The sequence below is a fragment of the Lipotes vexillifer genome, unplaced genomic scaffold (genome assembly GCF_000442215.2).
Source record: "Lipotes vexillifer unplaced genomic scaffold, Lipotes_vexillifer_v1.1 scaffold438, whole genome shotgun sequence".
Taxonomy (NCBI): Eukaryota; Metazoa; Chordata; class Mammalia; order Artiodactyla; family Lipotidae; genus Lipotes; species Lipotes vexillifer.
This window is the reverse complement of record NW_006784126.1, coordinates 414,934-430,235: the sequence shown is the minus strand read 5'-3', so window position 1 is coordinate 430,235 and position 15,302 is coordinate 414,934. Positions and strand designations below refer to the sequence as shown.

The 15,302-nt window shown below is 38.2% G+C and overlaps 1 protein-coding gene across 1 annotated transcript in view; it reads right to left on the bottom strand.

The window, feature by feature from the left end:
* MOXD1 (monooxygenase DBH like 1) overlaps positions 1-15,302 on the bottom strand; it is an 82,762-nt gene that overhangs the window by 9,370 nt on the left and 58,090 nt on the right. Inside the window, exons 5-10 of the mRNA XM_007456549.1 lie at positions 11,531-11,710; positions 10,785-10,887; positions 9,153-9,319; positions 7,868-8,059; positions 5,985-6,044; positions 1,799-1,941 (exon numbers count right to left, since the gene is read on the bottom strand). Of these exons, the coding sequence (XP_007456611.1) occupies positions 1,799-1,941; positions 5,985-6,044; positions 7,868-8,059; positions 9,153-9,319; positions 10,785-10,887; positions 11,531-11,710 (845 nt within the window). The remainder of the gene's footprint in view (positions 1-1,798; positions 1,942-5,984; positions 6,045-7,867; positions 8,060-9,152; positions 9,320-10,784; positions 10,888-11,530; positions 11,711-15,302) is intronic.

Here is a 15,302-nt window from a genome sequence, read left to right as displayed (position 1 = left end):
TCTTTCCCTCATCATCTCCCAGAGATGCAGTCAATCAACAAGTCCAGAGAGTGCTACCTTCAAAAGCTAACCTGATTGGAACCATTTCTCATAAACACTATTGGCACCATCCTGGTCCAAGGCACCCTCACCTCTCAACTGGACAATCACAAGTCTCCAGATAGATATTATTCTTTCCAATCTTGCCCTCCTAGAGTCCTTTCTCAATGCAGTAGCTAAATTAACATTCTTAATACCCTATACCCTATAATAGCTCCTTTTCACACTTAAAACCCAAAGTCCTTATGTTGCCTGAAAAGTTCTACACTATATGGTCCCACTTGCTTTTAGACCTCGTCACCTACTCTCTGCCAAATTTCACTCTGCTTCAGCCAAACTCACCTTCTTGTTGTTCTTTGAACATGCTAACCTTATACCCACCATCCATTATACTGGCTTTTCTCCCTGAAGAGTATACTTGCATATCTTTTTTTGACTGGCTCCTGATCACTGAGGTCTCTGCTCAAACATCACCTCCTGCTACGGTCTGAATATCTGTGTTCCGCCACCCTCCGAAATTCACATGTTGAAATCTTAATGTCCAGGGTGACATTATTAGGAGGTGGGGCCTTTGGGAGGCTCTGTCCTCATAAACGGGATTAGTGCCCTTATAGAAGCAGCTTGAGAAAGCTCCCTTGACCCTCTGCCACATGAGGTCACTGTGAGAAGATGGCTGTCTGTGAGGAAGTGGGTCCTCACCAGATGCTGAATCTGCCAGAATCTTGATCTTGGACTTCTCAGCCTCTGGAACAGTGACAGATACATTTTCTGTTGTTTATAAGCTACCCTGTCTATGGCAGTAATAAGAGTCCAAATGGACTAAGACACCTCCCAAGAGAAGCTCTCACCACCCTACTGAGAACAACTATACACTTCCTTCACTGTCTTGATTATTTTCATAACATCTTTTAATAACTGAAATTTTATATTATGTTGTTTATTTGCTTATTACCTCCTCCCCACTCTAGCACACAATCTCAAGGGAGCAGGGATAATATTTCTCTTGTTTATAATTTTATCCTAAGTCATTTCTATTACATGCAATTGCGCACAAAGAGTTAACACAGAAGGCCTGAGACTGCCATCCTTAGGAACACCTGCTTGGAAGGCTGACCTTTGGCTGGCATCAGGGAACTTAAATAGCAAACAATTTCCTATAGGACATAAAACTTTCTCCAAATGATAAGAGTAATTTACTGTACCTAGACCGCCTGTACGAATGATGCTGTTTATGTTGAACCCTTGCTTTCCTTCTGGGAGTCTGGAATTTTGGTATTGCTAAGCAGAGGGCACCTATGTGACCAGCCCCCAGTAGAAACTCTCAGCACTGAGTCTCTAATGAGCTTCTCCAGTTGACAACACTTCGTATATGTTGTCATAAGTTGACGTGGGTGGAATTAAGCACACTCTGTGTGACTCCACTAGGAGAGGTCTCTTGGAAGCTTGCACCTGGTTTCCTGTGGACTTTACCTCATGTGCCTTTTCCTTTTGTTCATTTTTCTTTATATTCTTTCACCGTAATAAATATTAGTCATGAGTACAACTATAAGCTGAATCCTTTAGGTCTTCCTAGAAAACTACTGAACCTAAGAGTAGTCTCAAGGACCCTGGACATAACAAGCAAGAAGGTTCCTTGGACTCCCCAATTGAAAATAATCAAATAGAACAGCACATTAAGGAATCCCATAACATGGTGATGAATCTAGTATGAAAATAAAGCCCATCCTTACCCCTACCATGAAATCCGTTTACTACTTACGTGACTGGCCTGTAGATCTCCTTAACACCAATGAACTGAAGTTGTTCCATAATGTCTGGGATACTTGCACATCGAGTAAGGTTAATTCGTGGGTAATAAAGAAGGTATGAGAGACACATTTCATTCCTGGTGCTTAATCCTCCCTGAAAATGGAGATACTTTATTTAGAAAAGTCTATGTTCCACCAACTCTGATACTTATAGAACACAAGCTGCAAATGTTATGCAGTTTCTTCCCATATTGAAATGTCATAAACCTTAAAGCTGAAAGATAATCACTTAAAGGCCAATTTGGTTTTTCAAAAGACAGTGGCACATTTAAAAACTAATAAAGTTATTTCCATCTCTTTAAAAGCTGCCTTTCTTAAATAACTTAATAATCTCCTCAGAGTTCAGTGTATGTGATGTAAACTTCTCACCACAGTGAACATTTCAGAGGATGTTCAGTAACAAGATACCAATCGGTCAGTTTGATGGAATCTTTGCCTGATTGCACTGAGTTTTCCATAATCTTGCTGTCATGTATATAAACATCAGCAGCTGCGTACCACAGGGGAGGCACAGTTCACAGTTTGAATCTAAGTAGTAAATTATGTACTAATTAAAAAAGAAGAACGGCATCTGGAGTTGCTACAACAATGTCCAATTTTCAACCAAAAGTTTATTAAACATGAAAAGAAACAGGAAACTATGATCTGTATTCAGGACAAAAAGTTAGTAGAAATAAACTGTGAGAGGACATGGATGCTGGACTCAGCAAAGACTTAAAAACAGACATAAATATATTTAAAGAGCTAAAGAAAGATGTTCAAATAATTAAAGGTAAATATGTGAAAAATGAGTGAACAAATAAGGAGTGACATCAGACAAAGGAAAACATGAGAAAAAGTTGAAAGGTACTATAATTAAATTAAAAATTCACAGGATGAGCTCGAGAGCAACTTGACATGGCAGAGGAAGGAAGCCGTGAACTTGAAGATCAAAATCAATAGCAATTTCCCAACCCAAAGAACGAGAAAAAAAGACTAAAGAAAGTGAAAACATCTCAGAGATCTGTAGGATAATATTAAATGTTCCATGTATGTAATTTGAATTCCAGAATGAGAGGGAAGAGAAAAAGAGAATAGAAAAAATTATTTGAAAACAATGGTGGAAATCCTCCCAAATTTAGTGAAAAACATTAACTTACAGACTCAAGAAGCTCAATAAATGCCAAAGATAATTATGAAGACAGCCATACCTAGACACACCATAGTCATATTGCTAAAAGCCAAAGACAGAGAGAAAATCTTGAAAGCGGCAAAGAAAAATGATACATTGCATACAGGGGAACAGTAATACAGTGAACAACTGACATTTCATCATAAATGATGGAAGTAATAAAATGATATTGGAGTCACATTTTCAAGTGCTCCAGGGAAAAAGAAATTAATCAAGAATTCTGTATCCAGCAAATCATCTATCTTTCAAAAGTGAAGGTGAAAAACATAGTAGTGTTGTTCATAGTTATACATTAATGTAGTGGTTAATATGCAATGATTTTACAAACTGCAAAACAGAATGCTTTGCACTTGATGCAGGACTGGGCAAAAGGAGAAGCTGATCTGCAAATGAGGTGCAGCTGACACCTCAGTAAATATATTTAATCTGTTCTTGAGCTGGGTTGGCTATTCAGAGTTATACCAAATTGTAGGAAGGGAATTGGGCTTTTGTATTCTCACATCAACCAGTCATTGGCTGCTGGCTGCCCCACTGAAGAGAGTATAACTTTAAGTGGGTCATTCCTTGACACCGATGGCAATGTCCAGTGAGGGACACACTTCTGCTTTTTTTCTATTGTATGTTTGTCTTATGTTATGGATTTATAGAATTTATTTATTTTATTTTATTTATTTATTTTTTTTGCGGTACGCGGGCCTCTCACTGTTGTGGCCTCTCCCGTTGCGAAGCACAGGCTCCGGAGGCGCAGGCTCAGCGGCCATGGCTCACGGGCCCAGCCACTCCGTGGCATGTGGGATCTTCCCAGACCGGGGCACGAACCCGTGTCCCCTGCATCGGCAGGCGGACTCTCAACCACTGCGCCACCAGGGAAGCCCTATAGAATTTATTTTATATGCTGGATACTAATGCTTTATGTATTGCAAATTTTTTTTCAGTTTAGAACTTATCTTTTCACTTAATAGTGTTTTGGGGGTAACCAAAAGTGTTAAGGTAATCAAATTCATCAATCTTCTAATTTATAGTTTGCACTTTTTATGTTCTGTTTAATAAGTTCTTACCCCAAAGTACTAAAGTTATATTTATATATATTTCACCTAGTGGTTTTAATATTTTGTTCTTCACATTTTGATGTTTAATCTACCTAGAAATTATTTTTTTGTGCATTGTGGGAGATAAAGATGTAATTTTATTTTTGTCATCTGGATACCCAACTGTGCCAGTAATTCTTTAATGAAAACCTCCATCCTTTGCCACTTATCTGAATGCCATTTCTATCTTAAACCAAGTTTCCATATAGGGGGTTTGTAGGTCTGTTTCCAGGATCCCTATTCTGGTCCACTCTTCCAACTATGCACCCAAACCACACTATTAATCACCATAGCTTTAAAATAAGTCATCAAATCTAGTAGCTTGTTTCCCATCTTGTTCTTTTTAGTAGTGTCTTGCCAATTTTTAACCCTTTGCTCTTGTATGTAGATTTTACAATCAACTTGCTCCGTGTAAAAGCTAAAACTGTAACAGTTTTAGAAAAATTGTTTTAAAAAAATAGGAGAAAACCTTTGGCTAGGTGAAGATTTCTTAGTTAGACACCAAAACCCCAAATCATAAAATCTCTCTGATCTTTCTTTACTGGAATTATATCAAATTTATAAACCAATTTAAAAAGAAAAAAAATAAAAAGAAAGATTATCTTTGTTTCACTGAGCTTTTCTATCCATGAACACAGTATCTCTTAATTTCTTTAGGTGATCTTTAATGTCTTACATAATGACTAATAATTTTCTCCATAGAGATCAAACATATCTAATGTTATTTTATTTCTATAGGATTTATAGCCTTAAATTGAATTTTCTTGAGATAATTTATTGTACACTAAAATACAATTAACTTTAGATTTATCAGTTTGGGGGAGGTTTTGATGTGGAAAATTAAAATATCTGTAAATAATGTGTTTTCTTTCTTCACTTCTTCCTTTCTGATCTTTATATCTCATTTTTTTCTTTTCTACTATGATATTGAATAAAACCAGTGATAATAAACATCCTTGTCTTCTTCCTGACTTTAAAGAATTACTTCTAGTATTTCACTTAGTTTGATATTTGCTATAGATTTTTCACAGCTAATGTTTATCTGTTTAAGGCAATTCTCTCCTATTCCTAGTTTGCTAAATGTCCTTTATTCCCCCCATGACTGACAAATGCTTTTTCTGCTCCTATTGAAGTGATCATAAGCCTTTTTCCTTCGATCTCTTAATGTGTAATGGCATTAGTGTATTTTCTAATTTGAACCAATTTTACAGTCCTTAGTTAAGCCCAAATCAGTCCTAACGTTACATTTTTATATAATGCTGGATTTGGTTTGTCAATACTTTGTCAAAGTTACTTCCCTCTGGTGCATGTTGTGGACCTTTCTCATATTGCCCATATCAAGTTTCAGTATTAAGCTTATGCTAACTTCCTAAAATGAGTTGGTAGAAGGTGTTCCCCCTTTTTTTGTGCTCCCTGGAAGAGACCGAGGAAGGCATGAGTGATTTATTTCTTGAATGTTTGGCAGAACTCCCCAGTAAATCTGTTGGGACCAGATTTCTCTTTGGGTCAGAAGCGCTAAGGTCATGGAATTTATTCTTCCTTTTGAAGTCTCGATTCATCTAAGTCCAGACTCACGCACATGGTCATTAGTGACCACAGGTCTTTATAATAATATTTGGTGAGGAAAAACGGAAAGACTAAGGATAGCTTTTCATGAAAGGGTCACTAAATTATACTGCAAATATTACCAAAGTATCATTAGTTAATCTGATAAAATGCTAAAACAGCTCTGATTTTACTTTTATGATGATTCATGTTCAAGACATTCAGGAATTTTGCTTCCAAATTTGAGTGCTTTTCACTTATTTCTCTTCTAAAATCAAAGTTTATGCCTCCTCCTCCACAAATAAATTTTAATAATAATAAAATTCTTCTTACCCAAGTCATCCGGGCTCTATCTTTTGTGTTGTAGCGACACTCAGTAATTAGATTATCTCCCTAAAACATAAAAGTAGAAGCTTTCAGATTGGAGTTTCATGTTGTTCTATTTATCTAATACATTTGTAGACCAACAGTTTAATTTGCTATATGAATGCATGCATTAAGTAATTTGATTCATAAGAAGACCTTTGATCTATTAAATTCTAGATTTGCTAGTATAATAAGCAAGCAAACAAACAAATAAGGCTCTCTTTGTTCAAGCCAGACTCCACCATGTTCTAGCTGCATGACCTAGGTAAGGAAATGACTCAACTGGGCACAATTTGTTCATCTAAAAAATAATGATAAAAATAGCACTTATCTTGCACAGCTGTTGGGAGATTACATGACAGAGCACACATTTAGCTCTTAGTACACATAAAACACTTCATAAATGTTAGCCACAGATACTATTATCTATAATCACAGTTATTGTGATTATCTCCTCATTTACATTATTTTCTTTAAAGGTCCTTAGGTATTCATTTTCTTAAAACAGATTTATGAGGCAAATTACTAGTAATTTATTTTCCACATACTTTCCAACCTTTTGAACAGTTCTGCACATAATGAAAATAATTTTGTATGGCTCCCCAGTCAGGTAAGTTGACAGGCTATTCTTCAGAGGGAGTGAGCTCTGGGTAATGGCCCCCAGATTTGTCCTCCCTGCCTAGATATTCAGAGAGCCCAGAGATCAGTATCTCAACATATTTATACCCTACTTATGGCACACCAGTTATGTGTCAAAAGGAGTTCTGAGATAACCCAATAAAACTGGTTGGAGAGTCCCAAGACAAGACAACACCATAAAATGGAGGGTAGTCCTTAAGAATCTTGAGATTACTGTTTCTCAAATGTCATCTTCCTACTCTCAGGGTGTATCAGGGAATTTCTGCATGTAGAAAAGATATTGCTATTACTCTCACTTCATAACTAGTATAAGTATATGACTTTTAAGAAGAGAATAAGGGTAGGAATTTATATAGCTATTGAGCTTGATGGCCATTAAACAAAAAATTTGACAAAATGAAGCATCATAAAATTTTTTAAATTCTTCATTATTATAAAACATAAAATCCTCTTCTGTGTCCTTCCACTAGAACCCCAAGTACTATTGCAAGCTGGATTACACACAATAGAATAATTAGCTATGTCCAAATATCTTTGTCAAATGAAAGAATTACCTTATATTCATTTTTACTGAAATGAAACTTCCAAAAACTATCTTATGGTGAAAGCAAACTTCTGATCTTACCATTACCTGAACTGCAAGCCAAAGGATTGTTAACTGGGGAGTCAAGTAAAAAAAAAAAAAAAAAAAAGTTGCTTACAGCACAAAACCCAAGTTTTTATTTTCTTTGTAAATCAACAACTTGAGTTGCCCCTGGGAATAGTAAGAAAAATGAGTTTCAATTTGGGAAAACAGAGCAAACACATTCCATGTGGCTTGTGCGACAGCCATGTGGGTGGCTTTGAGGATGTGGATGAGCGAGTTATTTCACCAATAGAAACCTGGCTAATTCTCAGCAGACCTACGTCTCAGGACTTTGATGAAATAAAAAAAAAAAAAAAAAAAAAGTTGCTTACAGCACAAAACCCAAGTTTTTATTTTCTTTGTAAATCAACAACTTGAGTTGCCCCTGGGAATAGTAAGAAAAATGAGTTTCAATTTGGGAAAACAGAGCAAACACATTCCATGTGGCTTGTGCGACAGCCATGTGGGTGGCTTTGAGGATGTGGATGAGCGAGTTATTTCACCAATAGAAACCTGGCTAATTCTCAGCAGACCTACGTCTCAGGACTTTGATGACATTCAGTGAAAAAGAACAAAACAATCATACTGGTAAGATTGTTCGTTCTTCCTTTAGGTACTGAAACTCCTGGAAATTGAAGTCAAAATCATCATCATAAGCGAGTAATCTCATTTCCTCCCCTTTGCGAAAATGACGCAGCCTGATGCCTCTGCCTGCCAGGTGAGCGTGGAGCAGAACAGCAAACACGTGGATGCCACTTGGCTTTTCAACTTCCAAAGCCTACAGGGGACACAGGGGAGGCCTGATTAGCCCAAATAAGCTCAGACAGTTCACCTTAAAACAGACTTGTAGAGACAACTGAGAAGAAACGCTTACACAACTTAAGTGAATGCATGAGCTGCCAGACATTTTGAATTTGGATTTTTCCTGACTTATACCTAGCAGTGTTATCTTTGTGCAGCAATACTGGCTGGCAGAAAAGAAAAGGAACTAATGCTTGCTGAGGACCAACTGAACCACTTCTAAATATTATCTTTCTTTTTTCTTCTTTTAGTAGGTAAGAAAGCAGTCAAAGCTCCTGGCAGAAAGATTCCAGTATGTTGGTAGCTTGCACATTGAAACTCTTAAAAGGAGACTCTATTCCCACTTTTCCAGATAAGAAAACTGAACTGGGAGAGTGAAATGAAATGAAATGCTCATGGTCCTACAGCTAGTGGTTGATGTCATGGCAATTTAATTCATGGTCTAAATGGCTTAAATAACTCAGAAGAGCACAATCTTTCCACTCCACCAGTTTGCCATACTGTTTACAACCATAATATCCTATGATTCATAAGGAATACTAACCATGCCGAAATACTTTAATTCAAGAAAAAAGAACTATAAATGGAAGCAGCCATTATGAAATACTTATATATGGTTTTCTCTTAACCAATATGTATTTTTATATTAGTTATTCTTGCTCTTTGGTTAAAGAAGGGAAGGCAACTATAAATCAGAGAAAATGAGAAAAAAATGAAAATGAATCATGGAAAAAAAATATGGATAAAAGATAAAGTTGAGAAAGGAAAAGGGGACTCTACACAAACAAAGGTCAAAATTGTAAAAGAGAAAGTATCCACTATGAAACAATCAAAGGAGGGGAAAGGAAGGAAAACACCCTGAAAATTATTCCTGTCGTTAGAATTCTACACCTGTAGTCTTCAAGATTTAAAAAAGCAATAAAGGTCTTGCTAAAATTGTAAACAATTGTTTTACAGCATGACAACAAGAAAAAGATTAATAATAAACTAACTTGGAATTTTCCAAACATAGTTTCTAAGAGCATAGATTAATCTGGAAACAGCAGCTCATAGACTCAGACATAGCATACCTCTTCCAGGCATTCCAGGGTGCAGTGACCCTCAGACCGGAAATCAGGCAGGCCTGGAGGGATTGTGTGGAAGAGGCTTACCCAGAGGCCAGCCTCAATCACCCCAGCGTCGTATTTCCTTATATCTGTCGTGTGAAATAACCTCAATCCAGAATTATCTAATAAGCCTGGAACGAGCATTTAAACAAGAATAATTAAAAGTGAGTTTAAGTTCTTAAAAAAGAAAAAGTTTTCCAGATTCAGTTGAAATGGGTTCATTGGCTTTTCTTAAAAATCTCACAAGGGAAAGGAGTACAAGCAAAGATTAATGGATGGCAACATTCAGCTTCACAAAGAGGTATTAAAAGACGAGTCGCCATATGGTCTGCAACCATTCTTGACTTACACAGCATACCATAAGAGACACATTTGTGTTGACTAGCTGATATATTCCACAATTACCTAACTTGAAGACAGAACGAAAATTCTAAAGTCATTCATTAGAATATAGAATAACTCAACAGGAGTTTCATTTTATATTGTTTTGAGGTGAAGTTCAGTAACATTTACATAGAGTTGAAAACCCCTTGGTCTAGAAACCACCTGGTGATGGAGAAAAGTATTAATGGTTAACTTTCTTTACAGTTTATTACCAGTCTTGTAATAATTCATCAGTCGTTCGATCAACAGTTATTAAGAATCTATCATGTGAACAGCACAACAACAGGCACAGTGGGGAGGAAAGATGAATAAGACACATCTCTTTCTGTGACATAAGTTATCATAAGGATGGACAGTATGAGCCCCAACACTTCATAAATCTGTTCCACTATAAAATTAATTGCTTCTTCTCTGCAATGGTGACTTACCTACCTGTGACTACCGAACTGACCTTTGGATCAATTAACATATATATAATTTTGTATTAATTGTTGTGATTATTTTATTGTTTCTCTTTTCCCCTACATTCTAATGTCCATGAGGGTGGGGACATTATGTTGTTAAACACAGATCCAGCACATCACTGGTGCTCAGTATTTGCTGAAAAATTGCACTAATCAGTGTAAAATAATAACTTTAAGTTTCTTCTGTTGATAATTTCATATTAAATCCTTCAGTTTTTTAGCTTTGGAATATTACATAGTAAATTCAGGTGTAAATACTTATCTCTCTTCATTTCAACATCATATTACACAGTGTCACTGCATAAATATTTTTGAGTATATTTATGGTTTGCCTATCACACAACAAAATGCTTAATATTTTCTAGTGTGATGAATGATAGTTTTTTATATATGCTTTTAGAAAGAAAATATTTTGTAAGCACCATGTATTTGGGACTAATTTACATCATAAAGGGAAAAGTCTATTATTCTACTTCCTGGTAAGTAATATGCAAATTGCTTTTTAAAATTAGTGATCACATGCACCCATTTGCCCGATTCATGGCTGGTTAATGACTGTTGTCCCAGTGTAACTACTAATAGTGCCCTTTTTCATTCTAAAAAAAGTATCCTAACTGGATGACAAATGTATAGGTTAATTCTTTCTACCACCGGATGCTATTTTATTTTAAGTCTGTTTAACTCTGTTAAAATAAAAAGTTACAAAACTTTTACAATCATAGGTAGAATGTATAAAGAATACACTCACCTTCCTTATATGTTGGATTGTCGTAATGGACTTCCAGGAGCACATAATGAGGGTCTAACGGAGTACCGAGGGATAATCCAACATGAGGTGGATAGGAAAAACCCTAAACAAGCACAATTCCATGACATACTGTCCTGTGAAAGTCCCTCAGAGCTCTGTTCCACCCAAAAGTCAGCCATTCTCAACGATATTTCAACGTTTCTCAACTCCATTAATCTATAGTTGATCAAATAAAATGGCTTAAGGAAAGAATTACTTCCTATGGAAAGAAAAATAAACCACCCTCATATCAAAAATACTATATAGGGCCTCCCTGGTGGCACAGTGGTTAAGAGTCCTTCTGCTAATGCAGGGGACACGGGTTCGAGCCCTGGTCCGGGAAGATCCCACATGCCACGGAGCAACTAAGCCCGTGCACCACAACTACTGAGCCTGCGCTCTAGAGCTCGTGAGCCATAACTACTGAGCCCACGTGCCACAACTAATGAAGCCCGGGCACCTAGAGCCCATGCTCCACGACAAGAGAAGCCACCGCAATGAGAAAGCCTGTGCACCGCAATGAAGAGTAGCCCCCTGCTCACAGCAACCAGAGAAAGCCCACGTACAGCAATGAAGACCCAATGCAGCCAAAAATAAATAAATACATTAAAAAAAAATAGTATATAGAGTTTTACATGTAAGTGTTAGACTCGTAGGGGGAAAAATGATCAATTAACTTCATTACATCTCAGTAATCACTGGCCCACCTCTCCACCAATGGCCCACGCAAAAATGACAGTCTCGCACGTGAGGAAGGCATCGGGCATGTTAGGGTGGTAGCACTCGTGGCCGTGGTCCAGGACGCTGTCGCTGAAGTTGCTGCTGCACTGATAGAGCAGGATGTGATGGACCAGACTCTCGTGGCCTCTCTGTATCACGGGCTTAACCTAAGCAAGCACAGGTGAGAGGGAGAATGCAATGAATAAAAACACCCTACAACACCCTACGATAAGCATGAAGCGAGCATAAATGATTATTAGTTTTTCAAAGGAATAGTTTTCTCAACTATGTAACGGTTATGTGGCTGAAGCATAATTTGTTCTGGAGACGATGACAGTGATGATGATGACGATGCTGATAGTGACGGCAGTGGCAAAGACAATGGCAACAGCAAAGATGCGATAACCATTTACTCCTCTGAGAATCCTAGGACTTTACTAATCTCTTGTTTGCTTTTTTAACTCACTGTTGTTTCCCTTAACATTCTGTATAGCAGCTGTTTCAAAACTTGCTTGCTCTCTTCCAGGTTTTACTCTGCCCTGGCACTCTCTGTCTCTCTCTGTCTCTCTCTCCATCTCTCTGTCTCTGTCTCTCTCTCCATCTCTCTGTCTCTGTCTCTCTCTTTTTCACATAGAAAAAAAAACCACACAGGCATAAACGCCTTCAGTCTCCCTCTCTACCACCTCAAAATGTTATCTTTACCCATCCCTACTGGCAGTAATAGACCATGTATCACCTATCTATCTATCTTTCTATCATCTATCATCTATCTATATGGTACAGAGCATAGTGCTAGGCACAGAGGAGGGCTCAATAAAGGATATTTTTATTTTAGTGATTAAAATCAAATTCTAACAAGAATTTTACCATTAGAACTTAGGAGAGAAAAAGTCACTGTAGCGATGCACTCCTGTGACACTGCTCAAATTAGAAGAAGAAAACTGGTGAAAATAGAATGAATGGTAAGGTTGGTCCTGAAAGCGTGATTTACGTGACTATGCTCCTTCCACTGTCCCTTCTGTAAGTTCCCTTCAGAACATTGTCCAGGAACCCAGAATGAGCTAAAAGCACATCCTAACAACCCAAAGAGCCTTATATCCAGAGGAAGTGGACAAGCCCTGTACTTAGCTTAGCTGGGCTATAGTTGTTGCCATGAGTTACAGGGTTCTTTGAACCTTCTGTTCATTTGCCGAAGAAGGCCTGGTGTGTTCCTAAATTTCCAAGAGTTTAGCTGTCTTAGAGCTCATCCACATTTGTGCTTTTAGCCCTAACTACTCAAATGCAAACAATTCATTTTAAAATCCTTGCTTTAGACAGTCATAAAGGTGAAGCGTTTTCAGCTATTTTCTCCTAAGTCTCTCCATTTTGATTTTCTAGTTTTCTTTATATACATGTGTTTATATATATATATGTTTATATATATATATATATATATATATATGTTTATATATATATGAAAATCTAAGCAGCCAAAGAGAGAAGCAGTAGGCAGTGAGCAGAGATCTGAATGGGCAGCCAGAGGTTCAAGTTTTTAAATCCAGCTTTTCTTTTGTGTTGCATAGAGTCCTGCCACACCTAACCCACACGTACATTTTTAACATCACATTCACAGAAAATGACGCTGCACATGGTTGTGTTTGCACTTGCCTCATCTCTAGAGGATCGTGTGCCCTGAAGACAGAAACTATTTTCTATTTTGCTTGAAAATGACAGTTATTGTTCAAGCATGATTGCGTAATATATAACAAGTACACAGAAGGACAGCCCAGGATTTCTATTAGATTGTAGTTTCCACATTTAGTTTGAGCTTTTTTGCGAGTACTTATTTGGGCACCTCAGTACTCCAAGGGGGACAGGAAACTGCTAATATGTCCATAGTAAAATATTCAGGCACATGTGAGATTTTTGCTATGTGCCTTCTAAGTTCAGGCAGAACCTGTAGGTTGTACCGAGCTCTACAAGGTAGGTCCTGGATAGGAGCCCTTAGGGCAAATGAGGGTTGGCTGTTGCCGAGGCAGCTACATAAACTAGAGGCCTTCATAATGGCACAGCAAGAGGGTGCTAAGAGAGGGCGGGGGCAGAGTATGTGAGGTTGGGTGGTGCCTGTCTTAGAGGAGCTTCAAATAAACTTCTTAAAAAAAGGCTCTTTAAGAACAAGTGCCTTTTGTATGTACAAAGGAAGTGCTGAAGCCAACACCAAGTTGCCAAGCTAACAATGCATTCTAGGAACAATAATAGTAACATGTGTCTTTTATTTAGCACCTACTTACTACCAGCCACTATTGAGTCATTTCATATATTTCATTTACTATTTATAACAAATCTACAAGGTAAATGTTATTGTCTCCATTTTACAGATGAGAAAACTAAGACTCAGAGGTTTAGGCAGCAAGTTCAAAGTACCATGGCTAGGAAGTGGTGGATGGGGATTTGAAACTAGGCTGGTCTGACCCCAAGGTCAGTACTCTTCTGCTGCAACACGTTGTTGAAGGAAGATATGTTGGAGATGCGCCAATGACCTTGGAGGTTGCTCCCAGTGAGCGGGCGGATGAAGGGTTTCACATAAGGCAAGTTGCCGACAGCTGTCAGGCAGATGTCAATGCCAGGAGGTGCTTTCAGAGCCACTGTGAAAATCCCCATGCAATACTGCCATCAGGGGAGCAGTGCCAGACTGGGAGGGAGCGTCATGCCTGGGGAGTCTCCTGCCCTCCTTGCCACCCAGTCCAAGTACCCTTAGCCTCTAGGGAGAGGAGACAGACTGTGACCTTTAACTGTGCTCTCTCCTAAGGAGAGCAAATAACAAGGTCTCTCCTCAAAACTCAGTGAAGGATTTAAGGAGAATTAAATTGCAATCCAAGCCCTAGGTTACAAATGTATAGTACAGCCCAGAAAATGAGGATTTCCTAAGAAAAATACACTCATAAAACAAGAAGGAAACTTACTGCAGGCAAACCTAGGTACTGATCATAAGAAAATATAGGAAGCCTTGTTAGAAGTGAAGCCCTTGGAAAAAAAGAATTTTTTTTCTACTGTGAGACGAAAGAGACAAAGAAAGAGAAGTGCCTGAGAATGATAGGTAAGGATAACTACTGAATGAAGAGGACACAGACGTGGGAGGAAAAATACGAGTTATCAAACTCCTGAAAAGAGGAGAATTTCTTGATAGAGAATTTTAAGTTGACCATGGGGGATAATTAAGTGAGACACCAAGAAAATCCCCATGGATGGGAATAACCCGACAGTGCAGGGTCCAAGTTCCAGGGAACGTGAGCTCCTTGATGAGAGCGGGACAGGGCCATTGGCTTACGGTGCCCAGCACAGGAGAGAATTTCCCACAAAGCTTCCTGTCATGCTTAAGAGCCTAGTGACGCCAGTGCATGGCTACCAATCACCAAATGATGGCTGCACGTTATCTTCTGCTGCCACAACCAGTTCCACAGACATCTGAAGCAGTCATAGCACTTGAGTTTTATCCCCTGTTGTGATATCCTTCTTTTCTCCCAAGTAAGGCTGAGGCAGAGACCAGTGAGTACATCTGAGGAAGGAGACTGAGGTGCACAAGGCGTGCATGACTCACCCTGCTTGTTGGCTGAATGCAAGCACTCAACACTACCCTTTCTTGTGCTCTTGAAAGAATTTTCCTTTTGCATCACTGCCTTGTTTGAAACAATGGCGGAGTGCTATACTTTTGTATTTAAATATTTCCGAGACAAACAAGGCTGTAAGGCTTATTTGTCTATCAGTGCTATAAGGGGCAGC